Genomic DNA, 25,721 nt, shown 5'->3' on the forward strand with positions numbered 1-25,721 from the left:
ACGTCGACTGCACCTCTTCCTACAAATGCTGCCTGGCCTGCTGCGTTCACCAGCAACTTTGATGTGTGTGCTGTGTGTGACTGTTCAGTCTGTGTTTTGCATCTTGGCCCCGGAGGAGTGGTATTCTGTATAGCTGTTTGTGTGTATGGTTAATGACAATTAAACTTTAACTTCAACTGTGCAAATATGACTATCCCCACCTGACCTTGAAATAGGAGGAGTCCTTGGAGGTGGTTGGGCCCTGAGGAACTCCTGAAGTGTGGCCCCAGAACTGGGGTTTTGCCCATAAGGCATAGGAGCAGAATGAGGCCATTCAGCCCCTTGAGTGTGCTCTGTCAATCCTTCATTGCTGATTATTTTCCTTCTCAACTCCTTTACCTGCCTTCTCCCTGTAACCCTTGTTAATCAAGAACCAATAATTTTAAATGTACCCAATGACTCGACTCCACAGCCACCTGTGTCAATGAATTCCACAGATTCACCACCCTCTGGCTAAAGAAATTCCTCATCTCCGTTCCAGTGGGACGTCCTTCTACTCTGAAGCTGTACCCTCTGGTCATATACACCCCCACTATAAAAAAAAATCCACTCTGTCGAGGCCTTTCAATATTCAGTAGGTTTCAATAAGATCCCCCTCCCCCCACCCCCTTCATTTTTAAACTCCAGCAAGAACAGGTCCAGAGCCAATCGTAGGTATACAAAATTATGAGGGGTATAGATAGGGTAAATGCAAGCAGGCTTTTTCCACTGAGGTTGAGTGGGACTACAATCAGAGGTGATGGCTTAAGGGTGAAAGGCAAAATGTTTCAGGGATCGTGACGGGAAACTTCACTCAGAGAGGGTCATAAGAGTGTGGAACGAGCTGCCAGCCCAAATGGTGCATGCGAGCTTAAATTCGATGTTTAAGAGAAGGTAGATGGAAGGGCTCTGGTGCCTGTGCAGGTCGATGGGAGTAGCAGTTTAAATGGTTTTGACATGGACTAGATGGGCCAAAGGGCCTGTTTCTGTGCTGTACTTTATGACCCTCTGAAAGTAGTGGGGGGCATTTTTTTAAAAGAGAGCGGTGAATGCCTGAAGCACAGGGCCAGGGAGGGTGGCAGACGCATTGCAATCGGGATATTTACAAATCTCTCAGAGAAGCAAGTGGGTGAAGAAAATTGGAGGGCTGGCTTGGTTGGGGGTGTTACTGGGGGATAAACTTCCACTATCTATTAAATGCTCCCAATGGCATAGGTCTCTAAAAGTCTCTGACAACCAAGTCCAACTCCTGGCCTTCATGCGTGGCTTAGCTGCGAAGCCCAGCGCAACAAGGGGCAAAGGTGGATCACTGTCACCTTAAATACAGTCGCTTCGGACAGATGGAGCTCGTCAGACATGGGTTGGCAGCCATCTAGGAGAAGGAAAACACTGATCTCAAACCTCCGCTGCCTTGCGTCTACACCCACTCATGGGGAAGGCTTTGGGAAAAATCCAGGGCTGCAGTCCCTAAGATAGTCCTACATTGAGTTGAGTACTGATCGGCGACTCCTGCGATGCGCTGGTGCCAGACTCTGTTGGCCTCTGCCGTCCCTCTGGACTGATCAGCTGCATGGAGAGAGGTAGCCTGCCACATGGGCAACAGCTTGCTCTGCCTTGGCTTGCTGGGATGCAACGTACATGGTCGACCCCGGCCAGCAGAGGACCTCTACGTGGGAGGCAAGGGTTAGATTGATCTCGGAGTAGGTGAAAAGATCAGCACATCTTTGGCCAAAGAGTGTCACTGTTCCACCTTCCTTCACTCTCACAGCTAACAACAAACAGGGCAGGAATTAGTAAGTAAAGCAGAAATGTTGGAAGAACTCAGCAGCATCTGCGAGGAAGGGTCCCTGACTCCAAATGTTCATTGGTTTCACAGTGTGATGCCAGTACTTGGCTAGATTGGATCTGATCTGCCCCCCGTCAATGTGACCTACGTGGGAACATTCTACAAAGCTGTCTTTGCCATGTCTCGTGTTCTCAACTGGATCCTATATAGCGAGGAGGGCTTTGAACTGGCTCCAGTGGCAGTGGGCATCCCAGGCCAACCATGGCATGCCCATATGACTTCAAGCATAGGAGCAGAATTAGGCCACTTGCCCCACCATTCCATCATGGCAGATTTATTATCCCTTTCAACCCCATTCTCCTGCCTTCTACCTGTAACCTTTGACACCCTGTTGACCTCTGTTTTAAATATACTCAGTGACTTGGCCTCCACAGCAGTTTGTGGCAATGAATTCCACAGATTCACCACCCTCTGGCTAAAGAAATTCCTCCTAATCTCTGTTCTAAAGGGATGTCCCTCTATTCTGAAGCTGTGCCCTCCGTCCTAGATTTCCCCCAATATAGAAAATATCCTCTCCACATCCTCTCTATCTAGGCCTTACGATATTCAATAGGTTTCAGTGAGATTCCCTCCCACCCCCCATTCTTCTAAACTCCAGTGAGTACACAGGCCTAGAGCTATCAAATGCTCCTCATACATTAACCCTTTCTTTCCTGATATAATTCTCCTGAACCTCCTCTGGATCTTCTCCAATGAACAACACATCTTTCCTTCGATAAGGGGCCCAAAACTGCTCTCAGTACTCCGTGAGGCCTCGCCAGTGCCTTATAAAGCCTCAGCATTACAGCCTTGCTTTGGTATTCTAGTGCTCTCAAAATCAATGCTGGCATTGCATTTGCCTTCTGCTCCGCTGTCCCAACCTGCAAGTTGGCCGTTAGAGAATCCCACACACAGACTCCCTTTGCACAATTTTCTGTCCTTCAGAAAATAGTCGATGTTTTTATCTCTTCCACCAAAGTGCAAGGCCATGCACTTCCCGACACCTCGCTGCTTTGCTCATTCTCCAAGTATGTCCAACTCCTGCTTCCTGAACACTACTTGCCTCTCCACCTATCTTTGTATTGTCCACAAACTTGGCCACAAGGCCATCGATTCTTTCATCGAAATCATTGACCCATAACATAAAAAGAAGCAGTTCCAACACAGACTACTGTGGAACACCAGTAGCCACCGGCGGCCAATCCGAAAAGGCTCCCTTTACTCCCATTCTTTGCCTCCCGCCTATCAGCCAGTGTGCTGTCCCTTTCGTGGGCGAGGTGGAGATGCGGGTAGGTGGTCACAGCCAGCGAATGCGCAAGGGCTCGGAGTTCCTCCCTCCGTCATTGAGGCCTGGGCTGAAGTAGGGGTAGAGGGTCTCGGTGAAGGTATCAGTGAAGGTATGGAGGTGGGCCATCCCATCCGTGTCATAGAACGACACCTGCCCGCCCTCGTAGTCTAGGTAGACGCCCACCGTGCGGGGCGACCTCCGGGGGCTGAGTCGGGTGCGGGGCTCGGTCAGCGCCCAGTACTCGTGGCCGTTCCGCAGCCACACTATCCAGTAGCCAGCACTGGGGGACGGCGGCTCCCGCCCCGCCCGGTCAACAGACTCGCACACCAAGCCCACGTCCCACTTGGGCTTGCCGCCCACTTCCACCTCCCAGTAGTGCCTGCCTGAGGCGAGGCCCTGTGCTGCCAGCACGCACACGTAGGGGTGGAAGCGGCGTGGGCCGGGCGCTGCCGGGGGCAGGCTGCCATCACCGTGACTGACCGCTCTCAGATCCTCGGAGAGCAGGAGGCGGCGATGAGCGCTGTCCGGATCGAGGGTGAAGGTGCTGAGAGCTGTGGATGGGGAGGGGTAAAGGGTGAGGGAGAGCAGGAGGTGGGAGGGGGAGATGAGGGAAGAGGGTAAAAAGAGGAGGGAGATTAGTACACGGACTCTGCCGCTCCTCCTCCCTTACCTCCCCAGGGTAATTCAGGAAGGCGAATCAACCCAACTCTGATTCCTCCCCCTACACCTCTTACCCCCAGATGGTCACACCTCTCCCCAAAGACCCTGCTACCACCAGCATTTTCTTCCATAACCCCACCCCCAGACTGTGGACCCTCCCCCAAGACTCACTGCTCCCACAAACGCCCCCCCCAATCCACCCCTGGATTCTTGCACTCATTCCCCTTCCTCTCCCCCCCCCCCCCAATATCTCCTCACGGACATCACAGGATTCAGTCCATAAGACAAGAGCAGGATTAGGCCATTCGGCCCATTCAGTCTGCTCCATTTATTATTCCATTCTCAATTGGAGTCTGTTCCACCATTTCATCATGACTGATTCCTCTCAATTCCATTCTCTCGCCTTCTCCCCGTAACCTTCGACACCTTCACTAATCAAGAACCTGTCAGCCCCCTCTTTAGTTAGACCCGGTGACTTGGCCTCCACAACTGTCTGTGGCAGAGAATTCCAGATTCACTACCGTCTGGCTAAAGAAATTCCTCCTCATCTCTGTAGTAAAGGGAAGTGCCTCTATTCACAGGCTGTGTCTTCCGGTCCTTGACTCCCCCACTATAGGGGGACCCACTCCCCTACATCCTCTCCACATCCACTCTATCTGGGCCTTTTAATAGTTGATAGGTTTCCTTCAGAACCCCCCCTCCCACCACCAATTCTTCGAAACTCCTGCGAGTAGAGACCCAGGCCCTTTCTTTCACGCGTGATCCCTCCAGTTGTATACAGGCCTCCAAACAGCAGCCGGGATGTGCATTACAAATTACAGCGGCAGATAGAAAAGGCGTGTCAGAAGGGCGATGTCATGATCATCATTGGGGAGTTTCTAGCATGGGTGGAACATCGGCTGGTCGGCAGAAAACAGAGAGTGGGAATAAAGGGATCCTATTCTGGCTGGCTGCTGGTTACCAGTGGAGTTCCACAGGGGTCGGTGTTGGGACCACTGCTTTTTAGGTTGTATGTGAATGTTTTGGACTATGGGATTAATGGATTTGTGGCTAAATTTGCCAATAACACAAAGGTAGGTGGAGGAGCGGGTAGTGTTGAGGAAACAGAAAACCTGCAGAGAGATTTAGATAATTAGGAATGGGCAAAGAAGTGGCAAATGTTGGAAAGTGTATGGTCATGCATTTTGGTGGAAGAAATAAACGGGCAGGCTATTATTTAGATGGGGAGAGAATTCCAAATGCAGAGAAGCAAAGGGACTTGGGAGTCCTTGTGCAGGACACCCTAAAGATTAACCTCCAGGTTGAGTCGGTTGTGAAGAAGGTGAATGCAATGTTGGCATTCATTTCTAGAGATATAGAATATAAGAGCAGGGATGTGACGTTGAGGCTCTATAAGGCAGTCGTGAGACCACGCTTACGAGTATTGTGTGCAGTTTTGGGCTCCTTATTTTAGAAAGGATATACTGACATTGGAGAGGATTCAGAGAAGATTCACAAGAATGATTCCAGGAATGAAAGGGTTACCGTATGAGGAACGTCTGGCAGCTCTTGGGCTGTGTTCCATGGAATTCAGGAGAATGTGGGGGGATTTCATAGACACATTCCGGATCTTAAAAGGCCTGAACTGAATAGATATGGCAAAGTTATTTCCCATAGTAGGGGAGTCCAGGACAAGTGGGCACGACTTCAGGATTGAAGGACGTCCATTTAGAACAGAGATGCAGAGAAATTACTTCAGTCAGTGGGTGGTAAATCTGTGGAATTTGATGCCATGAGTGGCTGTTGAGGCCAAGTCATTGGGTGTATTTGAGGCAGAGATAGAGAGGTTCTTGATTAGCCAGGGCATCAAAGAGTATGGGGAGAAGGCAGGGGAGTGGGGATGACTGGAAGAATTGAATGGCAGAGCAGACTCTATGGGCTGAAATGTGCCTACTTCTGCTCCTATATCTTATAGTCATTCAAGGGATCATTCCCGTGAACCTCTCCAATGTCCTTTCTTAGATAATGGGCCAAAACTGCTCACATACTCCCAGTGTAGTCTGACCAATGCTTTATAGAGCCCCAGCATTACATCCTTGCTTTTATATTCTAGTCCTCTTGAAATCAATGTGCTAACATTGCATTTGCCTTCCTTACCACCGATTTATCCTGCAAGTTAACTTTTAGGGAATCCTGCTTGAGGCCTCCCAAGTCCCTTTACACCTCTGTTTTCTGAATTTGCTCCCCATTTAGAAAATAGTCTGTGCCTTTATTCCTTAGACCCGGGAGAAACAGCTCAACTCCAGAGACCTGCAATGCCCCTGCCACCCCTGGTCCTCCCCCTGCACACCTGGGGCTCCACCCACCCACTGATCCAGGACAAACCCCTCTCCTACCCATCTCAGTCGCGCTTCACATGTCGTGATGGGAAACACGATCACCAGAGGGTTCTGTGGAAGAGTGGGGATTGAGGAGGGGTGAGGGGAAGCAGGGATTCTGCAGAAGGACTTGGACGGATTTGGAGAACGAGTAAAGAAGAAGCAAATGGACTACAGTGTCGGGAAGTGTATGGTCATGCACTTTGGTGGAAGGAATAAAGTGGTAGACCATTTTCTAAATGAAAAGAAACTTCAGAAAACAGAGCTTTACAGGGACTCAGGAGTCCTCATGAAGGATGTGGGGAGGATGTTTCCTATACAGGGGAGTCTAGGACCAAAGGGCACAGATAGAGTGGATGTGGAGAGGATGTTTCCTATAGTGAGGGAGACTAGGACCAAAGGGCACAGATAGAGTGGATGTGGAGAGGATGTTTCCTACATTGGGGGAGTTCAGGACCAGAAGACACCGATAGAGTGGATGAGGAGAGGATGTTTCCTATAGTGGGGGAAGACTAGGACCAGAGGACACAGCCTCAAAATAGAATGTCCATATAGGACAGAGATGAGGCCAGAGGGTGGTGAATCTGGAATTCATTGCCACAGACTGGCATGGAGGCCAAGTACTGAGTATAGGTAAAGTGGGGGTTGATAGGTTCTTGTTTAGTCGGAGCATCAAATGTTATGGGGACAAGGCAGGAGAATGGGGTTGAAATAAAAATCAGCCATGATGGAATGGCTGAGTAGTATCGATGGGCTGAATGGCCTAATTCTGTTCCTAAGTCGTATGTTTTCGTGTATGAGCGGGTGGGTATGATATCTGTGGGGGGTTGGCGTAACAGCAGGACTGGAGGAGGCAAGGAGGGGTCCCAATTCTGATACGGGGTGTAGTTCCCGTGTCGGATGGGTGGGGCTGTGTGTCAGTAGGCGAAGGGGAGGGGAGGGGGCCTGCAGTGAGGTATCCCCTACCTGGGCTGAGGTGATCCAGCATCCCTTTCCAAGCCGCGTACTGCAAGGGTCCCCTGAAGACCCCCAAGGGCAGCTGCACGGCCAGCACCGGCTGGCTCCCGCATCGCTCCGGCCTGAGGGGGGGGGGAAGGAGAGTGTTCAGGATGAGTGAGTCCGTGCCCAGTCGCGCAGAGTGTTCCTGTGAGAGGCTCACTCACCTGCTGCGGAATGACGTGCTCTCCTGTGATACAGAGAGAGAGAGAGAGAGAGACATGGGGGTTCACTGAACTGTCATCTCTTCACACTCCAATTCATGCCGTCACCCCTTGCCCTCCCCCCACCACTTCCCCCTATTGTCCCCTCCCCTCTCACCCGCAATCTGAGGAACATTCTCATTCTCTCCCTCTCTCCCTCTCTCCCTCTCTCACACACACACAGCTTGCTGTCTCCTCACGCTGTCCCAGTCCAGCGGATGATTTCTTCATTGGGACACTGCCACATTCACAGGCTGACCACCCAACAACAGGCTCCATGGGAAGGCCTGGCCTGGGATGTACCTCTGGAGGCAGGAATGGCCCACTGGCCTGCTGCTCCATCTCCAGCAGCCGTCGGTCGATCGATTCCAGGTCCTGGGAGAGGGCGCAGAGGTTCCTCCCCATCTTGTCAAGAAGCTGCTGTTCGTGGTGCCTCAGGGCGCGGAGCAGATGCTGCTCCCTCTCAGCGAGGAGCTGGTATAGCTCTGCAAACTCGGACCTGATGTGGATGTGGAGACTCTGAGTCTGTTCCTGCCACACACAGACGGAATTTCATTTCTCAAGGCCAAGCATCTCACAGCTCATAAAACTGTAATATTACAGGCCTTTTGGCCCATCAAGTCTGCTGCACCATTCCATCATGGCTGATTTATTATCCCTCTCAACTCCACTCTCCTGCCTTCTTCCTGTAACCTTTGGAGCTCTAACTAATCAAGAACCTATAAACCTTTGTTTTAAATAAGACCACGAGGCATAGGGGCAGAATTAGGCTATTCAGCCCATCGAGTCTGTTCTGCCATTCCATCATGCCTGATCCCAGAATGGCAGAGCAAACGTGATGGGCTGAAAGATACCCAATGACTTGGCCTCAGCCAAGTGTGGAAATGAATTCTGCAGATTCACCACCCTCTGGCTAAAGAAATTCCTCCTCATCTCTGTTCCAGAGGGATGCCCCACTGTTCTGAGGCTGTGTCCCCCAGACTCTCTCATTACTGGCAATATTGTGTATTACAGAGCAGCACTGATGTCTCCCTGTGACCTGGGGCATTTGGGGACTAAATGTCACCCTTGAATCAATGCCATTAAGGCACAGTAGATGATGTGGCCCTATCAGTTTGCCCTTGGCAGGGGTTCCTGTGCAGAGTCCCACACTCCCACTTCGTACAGTACCCCAGGAGATGCACTCTCCAGGGCTGTTTCCAGAAATGAAGGGTTAATGTATGAGAAACGCTTGATAGCTCGAGGCCTGTACTCACTGGAGTTCAGAAGGATGAGGACGGACCTCATTGAAACCAATTGAATATTGAAAGGCCCAGATAGAGTGGATGTGGAGAAGATGTTTCTTATATTGGAGGAGTCAAGGACCAGAGGGCACAGCCTTAGAATGGAAGTACACCATTTAGAACAGAGATAAGGAGGAATTTCTTTAGCCGGAGGGTGGTGAATGAGTGGAATTTAAAATGGAGGTTGGTAGGTTTGTGATTGATCAAGGCACTAAAGGTTAAGGAGAGGATGGGGTTAAAAGGGATAATCATTCACCTATGATGGAATGACAGAGCAGATCTGATTGGCTGAATGGCCAAATTCTGCACCTATGTCTTATGTTTAGGATGCTTTCTATGGAGCATTGATAAAAATTAGTGAGGGTCTGAGGGGACATGCCAAATGACTTTAGCCTTCGGAGGAAGTAGATTTTATTTATTTATTTATTGAGGTACAGCCCGGAATCGGAATGGCCCCTTCGAGCCCCACTGCCCTGCAATCCCCCAGTTTAACTCTAGCCTAATCATGGGACAATTTACAATGACAAAGTAACCTACCAAACAGTACATCTTCGGACTGTGGGAGGAAACCAGAGCACCCGGAGGAAACCCACGTGGTCACGGGGAGAAAGTACAAACTCCTTACAGGCAGTGGTGGGAATTGAACCCAGGTCACTAGTATTGGAAAGCGTTGGGCTAACCACTAATTAGGTCCAGGAAAGGCCGGAAAAACTTGGAACATTTCCTCTGGAGTGTCGAAGTCTGAGAGGGGACCTGATAGGAATTAATAAAATTTTGAGAAGTGTAGACAGAGTCTATCCTGACTTATGGAAGCGAGTGCTGGACCATTTCTCCAGCAATGGAAAAGAGACTAGAAGCAGCTGAATTATGGTTCTACAGGAGAATGTTAAAAATATCATGGACCACACACACATCAAATGAAGAAGTTCTCAGAAGAGCCCAAGCAGTTCGATCACTCACACCAACAATAAGAGAAAGACAACTCAGATTCCTAGGACACATCATGTGGAAAGATAGAACATAGAACATAGAATAGTACAGCACAGTACAGGCCCTTCGGCCCACAATGTTGTGCCAACCCTCAAACCCTGCCTCCCATATAAGCCCCCACCTTAGATTCCTCCATATACCTGTCTAGTAGTCTCTTAAACTTCACTAGTGTATCTGCCTCCACCACTGACTCAGGCAGTGCATTCCACGCACCAACCACTCTCTGAGTAAAAAACCTTTCTCTAATATCCCCCTTGAACTTCCCACCCCTTACCTTAAAGCCATTTCCTCTTGTATTGAGCAGTGGTGCCCTGGGGAAGAGGCGCTGGCTATCCACTCTATCTATTCCTCTTATTATCTTGCACACCTTTATCATGTCTCTTCTCATCCTCCTTCTCTCCAAAGAGTTAAGCCCTAGCTCCCTTAATTTCTGATCATAATGTATACTTTCTAAACCAGGCAGAATCCTGGTAAATCTCTTCTGTACCCTTTCCAATGCTTCCACATCCTTCCTATAGTGAGGTGACCAGAACTGGACACAGTACTCCAAGTGTGGCCTAACCAGAGTTTTATAGAGCTGCATCATTACATCGCGACTGTTAAACTCTATCCCTCGACTTATGAAAGTTAACACCCCATAAGCTTTCTTAACTACCCTATCCACCTGTGAGGCAACTTTCAGGGATCTGTGGACATGTACCCCGAGATCCCTCTGCTCCTCCACACTACCAAGTATCCTGCCATTTACTTTGTACTCTGCCTTGGAGTTTGTCCTTCCAAAGTGTACCACCTCACACTTCTCCGGGTTGAACTCCATCTGCCACTTCTCAGCCCACTTCTGCATCCTATCAATGTCTCTCTGCAATCTTTGACAATCCTCTGCACTATCTACAACACCACCAACCTTTGTGTCGTCTGCAAACTTGCCAACTCACCCTTCTACCCCCACATCCAGGTCATTAATAAAAATCACAAAAAGTAGAGGTCCCAGAACAGATCCTTGTGGGACACCACTAGTCACAATCCTCCAATCTGAATGTACTCCCTCCACCACCACCCTCTGCCTTCAGCAGGCAAGCCAATTCTGAATCCACCTGGCCAAACTTCCCTGGATCCCATGCCTTCTGACTTTCTGAATAAGCCTACCGTGTGGAACCTTGTCAAATGCCTTACTAAAATCCATATAGATCACATCCACTGCACTACCCTCTACTAGAACTAGAACTAGAAAAACTCATACTCTTTGAAAAGATTGAGGGGAGTAAACCTAGAGGAAGACCTCGGCTTATGTACATCAAAAGCATGGCCAGGTGGCTACACATCAAAGAAACGGAAGTCACCCAAAAAACGAAGGATAGATCTATATGGAAAACCATGGTCACCACAGTCCGCATCGGATATGGTACCTGGACAGACAGACAGTAGACAGAGTTTTTTCCAGGGTAGAAACATCAAATACAGTGGGTTCCGGTTAATTGGGCCACCGGTTAATCAGGACAGTCACTTGGGAAAAATTTTAAAGAACAAAAACTAATCAAGAAGGTGTCAGGATTCTCTCCGTTTATTCAGGAAGCTACGTCTCTTGTTGATACAGGACAGTCTCTAACGTATACTGTTGGACAGAGCAGACAGCTTTGGAATAATGTCAGTTTGTCAGTGCGCTTGTGTTCAAAAAGCAGTGATTTTTGTCACTACTCTTTAGTTGGTGAGAAATAAAGCATTAAGACAATCCAGAACAGTTTTGCTCACGGTGGTTTCAAGCATTCAGGCTTGGTGATGTCAGAAGCAGCCGGGAGAGAAAACGAAACCATTTCACTACTTAAACAAGTTAGAATTACAAAGAATTTGAAGGTATCAACAATCATCTTGAATGTTACAATGAAAATGAAGATTTGGAGGATGCATTCATTGAAAGCATTGTGTGAAGACAGTCCATTATCTGACTAGGTGTCTGTGCTGATTTTTTTCATTTATAGTCAATTAGAAGAACACGGCAGCGTACATGGTATTATTTCCTTTCTTGATAACAATTAGGAACTAATACACAGTTTTACAGTACTTAGTAGTATTGGCAGTATTCCAATTTGTTCTGTATTTCATTTGAATACATAATTTGTTCCTCAGTTAAATGGAAGTTTACCTTTGTTTATAGCTTTTTATCTACATCTTACATCTACATGAAACTGGCTAGTTCGGGCAGCAGCTCAATTGTACCAAAATGTGCTGGTCCCAACACGTACCAGTTAACCAGAAACCACTATACTAGAAACCACAGGTCTAAGGATTAAGTGAGATTAATGTAGACCATAAACTGTACAGCACAGTACAGACCCTTCAGCCCACAATGTTGTGCTGACCTTTTAACCTACACCAAGGTCAATCTAACCCTTCCCTCCCACATAACCCTCCATTTTTCTATCATCCAAGTGCCTATCCAAACCTCTTCTGTATGGGCAGCACAGTTTTTCACTGTACACAGTAAATGTGACAATAATTTCCCAGGTAGTACTCTCCATATCCGTTAGAGGAAGCAGGAAACTAGTAACGCTTCCTTCCCAGTAAAAGTCAGAAACTTACTTTAACTTTCAAGATGTTCTGCTCCTGCTCCTTTATATTCTCCAGGCTGGCAGCTCGTGCCTTCTTTAGGGAATAGATGGCCGAGGCAAGAGTGCCCTGGTAGACAAAATCATGGAATATTTGCAAACACAAGAGATTGAACCCCTGAACACTACCTCACTGCTTTTTGTTCTCTTTTTACACTCCGTATTTAATTTAGCTTTTTGATATACATTTACTGTAATTCGGTTTTACTATTACGAATTGCAATGTACTGCTACCGCATAACAACGAATTTCACCACATGTGCCAATGATATTAAATCTGATTCTGAGATCCTGCGGCTGCTGGAAAGTCAGAACAACTCTCACAAAATTCGCACCGCTACCGGTAAGGAACAAGGAACAGTACAGCACAGGAACAGGTCATGCGGCCCGCAATGTTGTGCCCAACAGCTAAAAAGTAAACAAAAACTAATCCCTCCGACCTACTCAATGTCCGTATCCCTCCATCTTCCTTACGTCCATGTGCCTATCTAGATGTCTCTTAAAAGCCTCTGATATATTTGCCTTTACCATCATACCAGGCAGCACATTCCAGGCATCCACCACTCTCTGAGTAAAAAAACCTACCCCTCACATCCCCTTCAAACCTACCCCTCTCACCCTCTGGTGAGCAAGATATCCCTGTCTCCTCCATCTATGCCTCCCATCATCTTATAAACTTCTATCAAATTCCCCTCAGCCTCCGCCACTGTTTGACCAACAGCCCAAGTTTATCACAAGATCTCAAGACAAAGGAGCTGAAGTAGGCCATTCGGCCCATCGAGTCTGCTCCACAGCTCCACCATGAGCTAAACTTTTCTCCCATCTAGTTCCAATTTCCAGCTTTTTCCCCATATCCCTTGATAGCCTGACTAATTAGATACCTATCAATCTCCTCCTTAAACATCCTCAATGATGGGGCCTCCACAGCTGTATGTGGCAACAAGTTCCATAAATCCACAACCCTCTGGCTAAAAAAATTTCTCCTCATCTCTGTTTTAAATGGGTACCTTCTAATTATAAGACTGTGGCCTCTTGTCCTGGACTCACCCACCAAGGGAAACAGCCTTTCCATATCTACTCTGTCCAACCCTTTCAACATTCGAAATGTTTCTATGAGATCCCCTCTCATTCTTCTATACTCTAATGAATACAATCCAAGAGCTGACAAATGCTCCTCGTATGTTAGCCCCTGCATTCCAGGAATCATTCTCATAAATCTACTCTGAACTCTCTCCAACATCAGAACATCCTTTCTAAGATAGGGGGCCCAAAACTGCACACGGTATTCCAAATGAGGTCTCACCAGTGCCCCATAGAGCCTCATCAACACCTCCTTACTCTTATACACTATTCCTCTTGAAATGAATGCCAACATAGCATTCCCTTTCCTTACTGCCGATCCAACCTGGTGGTTAACCTTCAGGGTATCCTGCACGAGGACCCCCCAAGTCCCTTTGCACTTCCGATTTTTGAATTGTCTCCCCATCTAAATAATAATCTGCCCGATTATTTCTTCTTCCAAAATGTACAACCGTACATTTGTCAACATTGTATCTCATCTGCCATTTCTTTGCCCACTCTCCTAAACTGACCAAGTCTGTCTGCAACCTTTCCATTTCTTCAACACTTCCTGCTCCTCCACCTATCTTGGTGTCATCCGCAAACTTGGCCACAAAACCATTTAATCCATAATCTAAATCATCGATATACATTGTAAAAAGAAGCGGCCCCAACACTAACCCCTGCAGAACACCACTAGTAACCAGCAACCAATCAGAATAGGATCCCTTTATTCCCACCCTTTGCTTTCTGCCTATCAGCCAATGCTCCACCCATTCCAATATCTTTCCTACAATTCCATGGGCTCTCATCTTATTAAGCAGCCTCATATGCCGCACCTTATCGAAGGCCTTTTGAAAATCCAAATACACAACATCCACAGCCTCTCCCTTGTCAATCTTATTTGAGATTACCTCAAAAAATTCCAATAGGCTGGTGAGACATGATCTTCCCTTCATGAAACCATGCTGGCTTGGGCCTATCTTGTCATGCACCTCGAGGTATTTCATAACCTCGTCCTTAAGGATCGACTCCAATAACTTTCCAACAACCGATGTCAGACGAATAGGTCTGTAATTTTCTTTTTGCTGCCTCCCTCCTTTCTTAAACAGCGGAACTACATTTATGACCTTCCAATCCTCCTGAACCATGCCAGAGTCTATTGATTCCTGGAAGATCATTTCCAATACCTCCACAATCTGCAAAGCCACCTCCTCAGAACCCGTGGGTGCACCTCATCCGGTCCTGGAGACTTATCTATTCTTAGTCCTTTTAGCTTCCCAAGCACTTTCTCTCCAGTAATCTTGACTGTACCTAATTCTATTCCCCGAGACCTTTGGCTATCAGGTATGTTGCTAATGTCTTCCACTGTGAAGTCTGATGCAAAATACTCATTTAGTTCCTCTGCTATCTCTTTGTTACCCATTATAATTTCTCCAGCATTATTTTCAATCGGTCCTATATCTACCCGTGTCACTCTTTTACTCTTCATATATTTAAAAAAACTTATCCTGCCTCTCATGATAGCACATGCCCTCAAAACCAGATAGCATCCTGGTAAACCACTTCTGCACCCTCTCCAAAGCCTCAATATCCTTCCTACAGTGGTTGATCAGAATTGTATGCAATACTCTAAAGCAACACACACAAATTGCTGGAGGAACAGCGGGTCAGGCTGCATGGAGAGGAATAAATACTCGATGTCTCGGGCTGAGACCCTTCATCGGGACGGGAAATGAAGGGGGAGGAAGCAGAATAAGCAGATGGGGGGGTAGAGGGGAGAGGAGTACAGGCTACAGGTGAAAGGTGAGAGACCAGGTGAGGGGAAAGATGGGTGGGTGAGGGAGGGAGGGATGAAGTGGGGAGCTGGGAGGTGATAGGTGGAAAAGGTTAAGGGCTGGAGAAGAAGGACTCTGATAGGAGAGGAGAGCGGACCGTGGGAGAAAGGGAAGAATGAGGAGCACCAGATAGTCAGGTGAGGAATGAGGAGAGAGTAGGGAATTGAATAAGGGAGAGGACAGGTTTGCCTTGCCTACTGAAAATTAAAACACTTCAGCTACTGGAAATATGAAAAACAACAATCAGGTTTATTGTCACTGACATACGTCATGAAATTCGTTGTTTTGTGAAATTCATTTGCACTGATGTCTGTGGAGGCCAAGTCATTGGGTGTACATAAAGTGGAAGTTTATAGCTTCTTGATTAGTCAGCACGTCAAAGGTAATGGGGAGAAGGCAGGAGATTTGGGGTTGAGAGGAATAGTAAATCAGCCCTGATAGATGGACAGAGCAGCCTCGATGGGCCAATGGCCTGATTCTGTGTTTTATAGCCCTGTAGTTGATGTTGGAAATTGCTGCCAGGGGTGTTGGTGGGACCAGGTAACAATCACAGTGCTTAAGGCGTAGAATGTAGAACAGTACAGGCCATTTGAACGATGATAGGATGACAGAGCAGCTTCAATGAATCTGAGGGGGACCAATTACCTGTATCCTGGCAGGGAGGTTTGCTAACACTATTTGGGAGAGTTTAAACTAGAATTGCTGGGGAATGGGAACCAAACTGAAGAGATGGAGGAAGGGGCAGTTGGCTCAAAAATAGAGAAAGCTTGTAGGGAGTCTGAGAGGGAGGGTAGGCAGGTGATTGAGAAGAGATGCACTCAGACTGACAGTTTGAAGTGTGTCTATTTTAATAGTCATAGTCATAGTCATACATAGTCAGGGAGGTACTACTGCAGTTGTACAAGGCCTTGGTGAGACCACACCTGGAGTATTGTGTGCAGTTTTGGTCCCCTAATCTGAGGAAAGACATTCTTGCCATAGAGGGAGTACAAAGAAGGTTCACCAGATTGATTCCTGGGATGGCAGGACTTTCATATGATGAAAGACTGGATCGGCTAGGCTTATACTCGTTGGAATTTAGAAGATTGAGGGGGGGATCTTATTGAAACACATAAAATCCTAAAGGGATTGGACAGGCTAGATGCAGGAAGATTGTTCCTGATGTTGGGAAAGTCCAGAATGAGGGGTCACAGTTTGAGGATAAAGGGGAAGCGTTTTAGGACCGAGATTAGGAAATACTTCTTCACACAGAGAGTGGTGAATCTGTGGAATTCTCTGCCACAGGAAACAGTTGAGGCCAGTTCATTGGCTATATTTAAGAGGGAGTTAGATATGGCCGTTGTGGCTAAAGGGATCAGGGGGCTTGGAGGGAAGGCAGGTACAGGGTTCTGAGTTGGATGATCAGCCATGATCATACTGAATGGCGGTGCAGGCTCGAAGAGCCGAATGGCCTACTCCTGCACCTATTTTCTATGTTTCTATGTTTATCGATCCCGAGGGAAATTGGTTTTCGTTACAAAATAAATAATTAAATAGTAATAAAACCATAAATAATTAAATAGTAATATGTAAATTATGCCAGGAAATAAGTCCAGGACCAGCCTATTGGCTCAGGGTGTCTGACCCTCCAGGGGAGGAGTTGTAAAGTTTGATGGCCACAGGCAGGAATGACTTCCTATGACGCTCTGTGCTGCATCTTGGTGGAATGAGTCTCTGGCTGAATGTACTCCTGTGCCCAACCAGTACATTATGTAGTGGATGGGAGACATTGTCCAAGGTGACATGCAACTTAGACAGCATTGTCTTTTCAGACACCACCGTCAGAGAGTCCAGTTCCATCCCCACAACATCACTGGCCTTACGAATGAGTTTGTTGATTCTGTTGGTGTCTGCTAGCCTGAGCCTGCTGCCTAATGCCAGCTCAGCCTAATGCAAGGAGTATCATGAACAAAGCGGATGAGCTTAGAACGTGGATCAGTACTTGGAGCTATGATGCTGTGGCCATTACAGAGACTTGGATGGCTCAGGGGTAGGAATGGTTACTTTGAATGCCAGGCTTTAGATGTTTCAAAAAGGACAGGGAGGGAGGCAAAAGAGGTGGGGGCATGGCACTGCTGATCAGAAAGTGTCACGGCTGCAGAAAAGGAGGAAGACATGGAGGGATTGTCTACGGAGTCTCAGGAAGGGGTCAATAACTCTACTGGGTGTTTTTTATAGACCACCCAATAGTAACAGGGACATCGAGGAGCAGCTAGGGAGACAGATTCTGGAACGGTGCAATAGTAACAGATTGTTGTGATGGGAGATTTTAATTTCCCAAATATCTTGGCATCTCCCTAGAGCAAGGGGTTTAGATAAGGTGGGGCTTGTTAGGTGTTTTCAGGAAGGTTTCCTGACACAATATGTAAACATAGAAATATAGAAAACATACAGCACAATTCAGGCCCTTCGGCCCACAAAACTGTGCCGAACTTGTCCCTACCTTAGAAGGACCTAGGTTTTACCCATAGCCCTCTATTTTTTTAAGCTCCATGCAGACATCCAGGAGTCTCTTAAAAAACCCTATTGTTTCCACCTCCACCACCGCCGCCATCAGCCCATTCCATGCACTCACCACTCTCTGTGTAAAAAACTTACCCCTGACATCTCCTCTGTACCTACCTCCAAGCACCTTAAAACTATGCCCTCTCGTACTAGCCATTTCAGCCCTGGGGAAAAGCCTCTAACTATCCACATGATCAATACCCATCACTCTGTGTAAAAAAAAAACTTATCCCTGACATCTCCCCTATATTTTCCTCCAAGCAACTTCAAATTATGCCCTCTTATATTAGCCATTTACACTTGTCTGTCCACTCTATCTATGCCTGTAATCTTGTGCACCTCTATCAAGTCACTTCTCATCCTCCTTCACTCCAGAGAGAAAAGCCCAAGCTCCCTCTCCTCAGAAGGCATTGAGATGGTTCGTTCATTATGTGCATGACTATTTATTTTTGTATTGAATACTTATTATCAATACTCTTCCGAGATTGTCTGCCTGGTGTCAGTGGTCGCATAACCAGGACGTGAACTGCACCGGCTGCTCATACGACCATCCACCACCGACTGATTGGGGATTGTAGGCTAGCGGAGGGAAGGACCTCCTTTAGTAGAAGGTAGAGGGTAAACACCCATTTTTTTCAGGCATCCGTAAGTCTCATGAGAGCATGGATTTGCTCCTTGGAAGGTTGTATGGAAGACCGGCAGTTGCAAGTCTCCCCTCTCCACGCCACCAATGTTGTCCAAGGGAAGGGCACCGGTGTCATTGCAGAGTGATGTGTGGTTAAGTGCCTTGCTCAAGGACACAACACGCTGCCTCAGCTGAGGCTCGAACTAGCGACCTTCAGATCACTAGACCGACGCCTTAACCACTTGGCCACGCGCCAACATTTAGCTCGCGACTTCAGGGTATGTAGCGAATGCGGGCACGTGATCAGTGTTCCGGGTTGGTGTGGACGAGACGGGATGAATGGCCTGTTTCTGTGCTGCGTGGCTTTGTAACTATCTTCCGTGTGGCGTGTATTTTTGGTCAAGTGAGCCGGATGGGGGCACTGGAGACCCGGGAACGACCCTGGTACCGGCACCACACCGCCAGTACCGAGACAGCGGATCCGGCGCCGACTCGGATGCTGTCATCTACCGGCTGCTGGGATTTACCCCGGGACGAGACTATGCCGGGTCCCAGGCCACGCTCTCTCCTTGCTGCTGCTATCCGGAGCTACAGGACTCACACCACCCCTCGACCCCCCCCCCACCCCCAGTCTCTGTGACACCCTCGGCCCCTACACCTCTCCCTGTCTCTTGACCCACACCCCCCACCCCGGTCCTAACACCCCTTCCCGCCGCTGTTACTTTCCTACACCATTCCCGGTCTTGCTGATTCTCGTCCACTCCTACAATCCTCCCCCACTGCATTAAGCTCACCGGCTCGTCCACCCCTCCCGTCTCAGTAACCCCTCTCCAGCCCTCCCCATCTCTGTGACCCCCCCCCTCCAAATCAGGAACAGATATTACCCCTCACCTATCAGGCTCTTGAACCAGAGAGGATAACTTCACTCGCTCCATCACTGAACTGTTCCCACAACCCATGGGCTCATTATGTTCTCGATATTTATTGCTTATTTATTATTAATATTTTTAATTTTTTTTTGTATTTGTCTGTCTTGGGAACGGTCTCTCGTGGATCATATGGTGTTTATTCGTATTAACTGTGAATGCCCGCAAGAAAATGGGATCTCAGGATTGCATATGAATAAATGTCACCGCTAGGACGCTAGGACCTCTCCCGGTACCGTGTCAAATCCGAGAACGAGCCGACAGGCGCGGGTACCGGGAGCCCGCACCACCTCTTACCTCCTGCTGCTGGCTCCTGGGGCCCGGCCCAGGCGCCCTCTGTTCCGGATCCGCTGCGCACACGGCACACGGCCGCCTCCGCCCCGGGCTGTCGATGTCCAGCGGCCGCCCCGTTCCCGCGCACCCGCCGGCCCTCCGGTCCGAGTCGCGGGCTCTCTCCGCCAGGTTCCGCAGCGCCCGGCTGCCCCGCAGGTCCCTGGCTGGGACCGCCCGCCGGCACACGGGGCAGGAGCTGGAGCGCCGATCGCCCCAGCACCGGGTGACGCAGAGGCGGCAAAACGTGTGGCCGCACCGCAGCGTGACCGGGTCGGTGAAAAGCTCCAGGCAGATGGCGCAGACCAGCTCCTGGGCGAACAGATCCGACTCCATCGCCGGCCGAACCGCAGTTTGCACCGTCCCGCCCACCTCCCGAGCCGCCAGGCCGGTTACACCAGCTCCCGGCGCATCACCCCGACTGGTTCCTCCCTCCCCCGAGGCGGCAGGCCTCGCTGGAACGTTTCCCGACAGGATCGGCCACATTCCGGGACGCGGCTGCACGCTAGGGGATTGCCCGGGCCGGAGTCGAGGCAGATGGGAAATAACGGGGGGTCGGAGCCTGGGCGACTGCGGATGGAGTGAGCAATTAAAATGCTGGTGGGGAGGACAGCGCGGACCGGGGTGGGCGGGGGACACAAAGACGGCGGGGGCTGTGGAAATGGAGGGGGTCACAGAGACGGGGAGGGGTGTGGGAATGGAAGGGGTCCTAGACGGGAGGGGTGTGGGAATGGAGGGGGTCACAGAGACAGGGAGGGGTGTGGGAATGGAGGGGGTCACAGAGACAGGGAGGGGTGTGGGAATGGAAGGGGGTACAGAGACAGGGAGGGAGGTAGGGGATCACAGAGATGGAGAGGGAGGTAGGGATCACAAAGATGGGGTGAGCTGGAGAGGGCTTACTGAGACGGAGAGGTGGACGAGTGGGTGGGGTTAATATAGTGGGGGAGGATTGGGGGCAGGGGGTTCAGCAAGACTGGCAAGGGTGAGGGAAGTCACAAGGCAGGGAGGGGTGTCAGGACCGGAAGGGTTCACAGATAGGGAGGCCTAGGGTCCAGAGGTCGTCACAGAGATCGGGAGGGGTGTAGGGGCCAAAAAAGGTCACAGAGACTGGGAGGGGTGTAGAGTCCAGAGGGTGTCACACAGACTGGGAGGGGTGTCAGCTCCTGAGGGGGTCAAAGAGACGGAGAAAGGTGTAGGGGTCAGAGGGGGGTCAAAGAGGGAGAGTATAGAAGCCAGAGGGGGTCACAGAGACTGGGAGGGGCTTTGAGGCAGGAGGGATTTACAGAAATCGGGATGGATGTAGCGGCCGGAAGATGGAGAGGGGTGTAAGGACCGGAGGGTCACAGGACCTGGGAGGGATGTCAGAGCAGAAGGGGGTTACTGAGATGCTGAGATGGGGAGGGATGTACAGAAGGTGTAACAGAGATGGGGAAAGGTGTGGGGGTCAGAATGGATCACAAACAGAGGGGTGTATGGGGCCAGTTGGGGGGGGGGTTAAAAAGAGATGGGGAGGATTGGAGATACCAGAGGGAGTTACTGAGACAGAGGGGGGTCAAAGAGATTGCAAAGGGTAATATCACGATTGTAATGGAGGAACTTCAATATGCGAAGGGGATTGGGAAAATCAGGCTGGTATCAGATTGCAAGAGAGGGAATTTGTTGAGTGTCTAGGAGATGGCTTTTTAGAGCAGCTTGAGCACACTAGCAGAAAGACTATTTTAGATTGGATGTTGTGTAATAACCCAGATCTTATTAGTTTAAAGTAAAGGAACCCTTAGGAGACAGTGATCATAATATGATTGAATTCATAGTGCAATTTGAGAGGGAGAAGCATCAGTCAGATGTATCAGAATCACAATGGAATAAAAGGAATTACAGAGGCACGAGAGAAGAGCTTGCCCAGGTGGATTGGAGGGGGATACTGGCAGGGATGATGGCAGAGCAGAGAATGCTGAAGTTTCTGAGAATAGTTCACAAGGTACAGGGTAGATATGTCCCACAGAAGAAGTTGTTCTCAAATGGCAGGGGTAGACAACTGTAATAAGTGAAGATGTTTACTCCTCATGTATATGAAAGATGTAAGTAATGAAGTCAATTCAATTCAATTCAAGTATAAAACCCAAGGAAAGGGCACACAAGGTAGCAAAAGTGAGTGGGAAGTTGGATGATTGGAAAGCTTTTAAAATCCAACAAAAGGCAACCTAAAAAGCTCTAAGAAGGGAAAAGATGAAATATGAGGGGAAACTAGCCAATAATAAAAAGCAGGCTGCTAGAAGTTTTTCAGTTATATAAAGTGTAAAAGGGAGATGAGAGTTGACATTGGACCACTGGAACATGATGCTGGAGAGGTAGTAATGGGGGACAAAGAAATGCCAGATAAACCTAATGGGTACTTTGCATCTGTCTTCACTATGGAAGACACTAGCAGTGTGCCAGAGATCAGTGAGTGTCAGGGAGCAGGAGTGAGTGCCATTGCCATTAGGTTTAGGCAATCTCAAAGGTCTTAAGGTGGATAAGTCACCCAGGCCAGATGGACTACAGCCCAGAGTCCTGAGAGAGGTTGCTGAAGAGATAACAGATGCATTGTCATGATCTTTCAAGAATCACTTGATTCTGGCATGGTCCTGGCCGGCTGGAAGATTGCAAATATCACTCCACTCCTTAAGAAGGGAGGAAGCAAAAGAAAGGAAATTATAGCCAGTTAGTCTAACCTCAGTAGTTGGAAAAGTGTTGGAGTCTTTTATCAAGGTTTCAGGGTACTTGGAGACTGCAGATTTTCTCTTGTTTATAAAATAAGTCAAAGTCAGCTTGGCTTCTGTAAAGGGAAACCTTGCCTGACAAAATCTGTTGGAGTTCTTCCAGGATTACTTCTTTGGCATTACTGGAAAGATGCTGGCATAGATAGGGGAATGGCTGACAGACAGGAGGCAGCTAGTGGGAATAAAGGGGGTTGTTTGTGGTTGGCTGCCAGTGACTAGTGGTGTTCCTCCAGAGTCAGTATTGGGACTGCTACTTTTCACATTGTTTGTCAGTGATTTAGATAATGGAATTGATAGCTTTGTGGTAGAGTTTGTGGATAATACAAAGATAGGTGGAGGGGTAGGTAGTGTTGAGGAAGTAATCTAATTGCAGCAGGACTTGGACAAATCAGAAGATTTGGCAAAATAAGTGGCAGATGGAATACAGTGTTAGAAAATGTATGATAATGCATTTTGACAAAAGGAATACTGCAGGCTATTCTCTAAATGGGGAGAAAATTCAAACATCAGAGGTGCAGAGGGACTTAGAAGTCCTCGTGCAAGACTAATTAATTTACTGGCTGAGTCTGTGGTAAAGAAGGGAAATGCAATGTTGGCATTTATTTCAAGGGGAATAAAATATAAAATCAAGGAGATAATACTGAGGCTTTATAAGAAACTAGTCAGGCCGCACTTGGAGTATTGTCAGTTTTGTGCCCCATATCTCAGAAAAGTTGTGTTGTCATTGGAGAGAGTCCAGAGGAGGTTCATGAGGATGATTCCAGAAATGAACAGGTTAATATATGAGGAATGTTTGACAGCCTTGGACCTGTACTCACTGGAATTTAGAAGAGTGCATGGAGATCTCATTGAAACCTACTATGTTGAAAGGATTAGATAGGGTGGGTGTGGAGAGAATGTTTCCAGTGGTGGGGCTGAACCAGAGGGCACAGACTCGAAACTAAGGGGCAACCTTTCGGAACAAAGGTAAGGAGAGGTTTTTTTTGCCAGAGAGTAGTGAATCTGTGGAATGCTCTGCCACAGAGAGCTGTGGTGGAGGCCAAGTCCATGGATATAATTTAAGCAGAAATTGATAATTTCCTGATTGCTCAGGGCATCAAAGGATATGGCATGAAGGCAGGTGTATGGAGTTGAGTGGGATCCAGGATCAGACGTGATAGAATAGTGGAGCAGACTGAATGGGCTGAATGGCCTAATTCTGCTCCTATGTCTTATGACTAGAGGGCTTTACAGAGACAGGGAGGTGTGGGGACTGAAGGGATTTACAGAGACGGGGAGGTGTGGGGACTGAAGGGGTTTACAGAGACGGGGAGGTGTGGGGACTGAAGGGGTTTACAGAGACGAGGAGGTGTGGGGACTGAAGGGGTTTACAGAGACGGGGAGGTGTGGGGACTGAAGGGATTTACAGAGACGGGGAGGTGTGGGGACTGAAGGGATTTACAGAGACGGGGAGGGGTGTAAGGACTGGAGGGATTTACAGAGACGGAGGTGTGGAGACTGAAGGGGTTTACAGAGATGGGGAGGTGTGGGGACTGAAGGGATTTACAGAGACGGGGAAGTGTGGGGACTGAAGGGATTTACAGAGACTGGGAGGTGTGGGGACTGAAGGGATTTACAGAGACGGGGAGGTGTGGGGACTGAAGGGGTTGACAGACGGGGAGGTGTGGGGACTGAAGGGGTTTACAGAGATGGGGAGGTGTGGGGACTGAAGGGGTTGACAGAGATGGGGAGGTGTGGGGACTGAAGGGGTTTACAGAGATGGGGAGGTGTCTTGGGACTGGATGGGTTTACGGGGGGGGTGTAGGGACTGGATGGGTTTACAGAGACGGAGAGGGGTGTAGTGACTGGATGGGTTTACAGGGGGAGGGGTGTAGGGACTGGATGGGTTTACAGAGACGGGGAGGGGTGTAGGGACTGGAGGGGTTTACAGAGACGGGGGAGGTGTGTAGGGACTGGAAGGGTTTACAGAGATGGGAAGGGGTGTAGGGACTGGATGGGTTTACAGGGGGAGGGGTGCTGGGACTGGATGGGTTTACAGAGACCGGGAGGGGTGTAGGGACTGGAGGGGTTTACAGAGATGGGGAGGGGTGTAGGAACTGGATGGGTTTACAGAGACGGGGAGGTGTGTAGAGACTGGAGGGGTTTACAGAGACGGGGAGGGGTGTAGGAACTGGATGGGTTTACAGAGACGGGGAGGTGTGCAGGGACTGGAGGGGTTTACAGAGACGGGGAGGGGTGTAGGGACTGGAAGGGTTTACAGAGATGGGGAGGTCTGTAGGGACTGGAGGGGTTTACAGAGACAGGGAGGGGTGTAGGAACTGGATGGGTTTACAGAGACGGAGAGGGGTGTAGTGACTGGATGGGTTTACAGGGGGAGGGGTGTAGTGACTGGATGGGTTTACAGGGGGAGGGGTGTAGAGACTGGATGGGTTTACAGAGACGGGGAGGTGTGTAGAGACTGGAGGGGTTTACAGAGACGGGGAGGGGTGTAGGAACTGGATGGGTTTACAGAGACGGGGAGGTGTGCAGGGACTGGAGGGGTTTACAGAGACGGGGAGGGGTGTAGGGACTGGAAGGGTTTACAGAGATGGGGAGGTCTGTAGGGACTGGAGGGGTTTACAGAGACAGGGAGGGGTGTAGGAACTGGATGGGTTTACAGAGACGGAGAGGGGTGTAGTGACTGGATGGGTTTACAGGGGGAGGGGTGTAGTGACTGGATGGGTTTACAGGGGGAGGGGTGTAGAGACTGGATGGGTTTACAGAGACGGGGAGGTGTGTAGAGACTGGAGGGGTTTACAGAGACGGGGAGGGGTGTAGGAACTGGATGGGTTTACAGAGACGGGGAGGTGTGCAGGGACTGGAGGGGTTTACAGAGACGGGGAGGGGTGTAGGGACTGGATGGGTTTACAGAGATGGGGAGGTCTGTAGGGACTGGATGGGTTTACAGAGGTGGGGAGGTCTGTAGGGACTGGAGGGGTTTACAGAGACGGGGGGGTGTAGGAACTGGATGGGTTTACAGAGACGGGGAGGTGTGCAGGGACTGGAGGGGTTTACAGAGACGGGGAGGGGTGTAGGGACTGGAGGGGTTTACAGAGACGGGGAGGGGTGTAGGAACTGGATGGGTTTACAGAGACGGGGAGGTGTGTAGGGACTGGAGGGGTTTACAGAGACGGGGAGGTGTGCAGGGACTGGAGGGGTTTACAGAGACGGGGAGGTGTGCAGGGACTGGATGGGTTTACAGAGACGGGGAGGGGTATTGGGTCTGGAGGGTTTTACAGAAATTGGAGAGGATTTCAGGGACGGGAAGGGTGTGGGGACTAAAGGCGTTTACAGAGACGTTGATGAGGAGACAGGGAAAGGTATGTGTGTGTGGGGGGGGCGGTTTATATGCTTCAATAGGACGAAAAGTCTTCACTT

The 25,721-nt window shown here is 49.2% G+C and overlaps 1 protein-coding gene across 1 annotated transcript; it reads right to left on the bottom strand.

Annotated features, from left to right (window-relative positions):
• Positions 1-687: 687 nt before the first annotated feature.
• Positions 688-19,970, bottom strand: LOC140198321 (nuclear factor 7, ovary-like). The gene is made up of 6 exons (XM_072259412.1): positions 19,513-19,970; positions 12,198-12,293; positions 7,651-7,878; positions 7,312-7,334; positions 7,115-7,227; positions 688-3,682 (listed from the first exon to the last, which is right to left on the bottom strand). The coding sequence occupies exons 1-6, from the start codon at positions 19,879-19,881 to the stop codon at positions 3,141-3,143; spliced, it is 1,371 nt and encodes a 456-aa protein (XP_072115513.1). The 5' UTR covers positions 19,882-19,970; the 3' UTR covers positions 688-3,140.
• Positions 19,971-25,721: the final 5,751 nt, after the last annotated feature.

Source organism: Mobula birostris, chromosome 5, assembly GCF_030028105.1.
Source record: "Mobula birostris isolate sMobBir1 chromosome 5, sMobBir1.hap1, whole genome shotgun sequence".
NCBI lineage: Eukaryota > Metazoa > Chordata > Chondrichthyes > Myliobatiformes > Myliobatidae > Mobula > Mobula birostris.

Coding starts and splice junctions, on each gene's coding strand:
- LOC140198321 (XM_072259412.1), bottom strand. CDS start 19,881: ATGGAGTCGGATCTGTTCGCCCAGGAGCTGGTCTGCGCCATCTGCCTG. Junction 7,879..12,197: donor AGAACATCTTGAAAGTTAAA/GTAAGTTTCTGA, acceptor TGTGTGTGGCAG/GAACAGACTCAGAGTCTCCA. Junction 7,335..7,650: donor GGCCATTCCTGCCTCCAGAG/GTACATCCCAGG, acceptor TCTGTATCACAG/GAGAGCACGTCATTCCGCAG.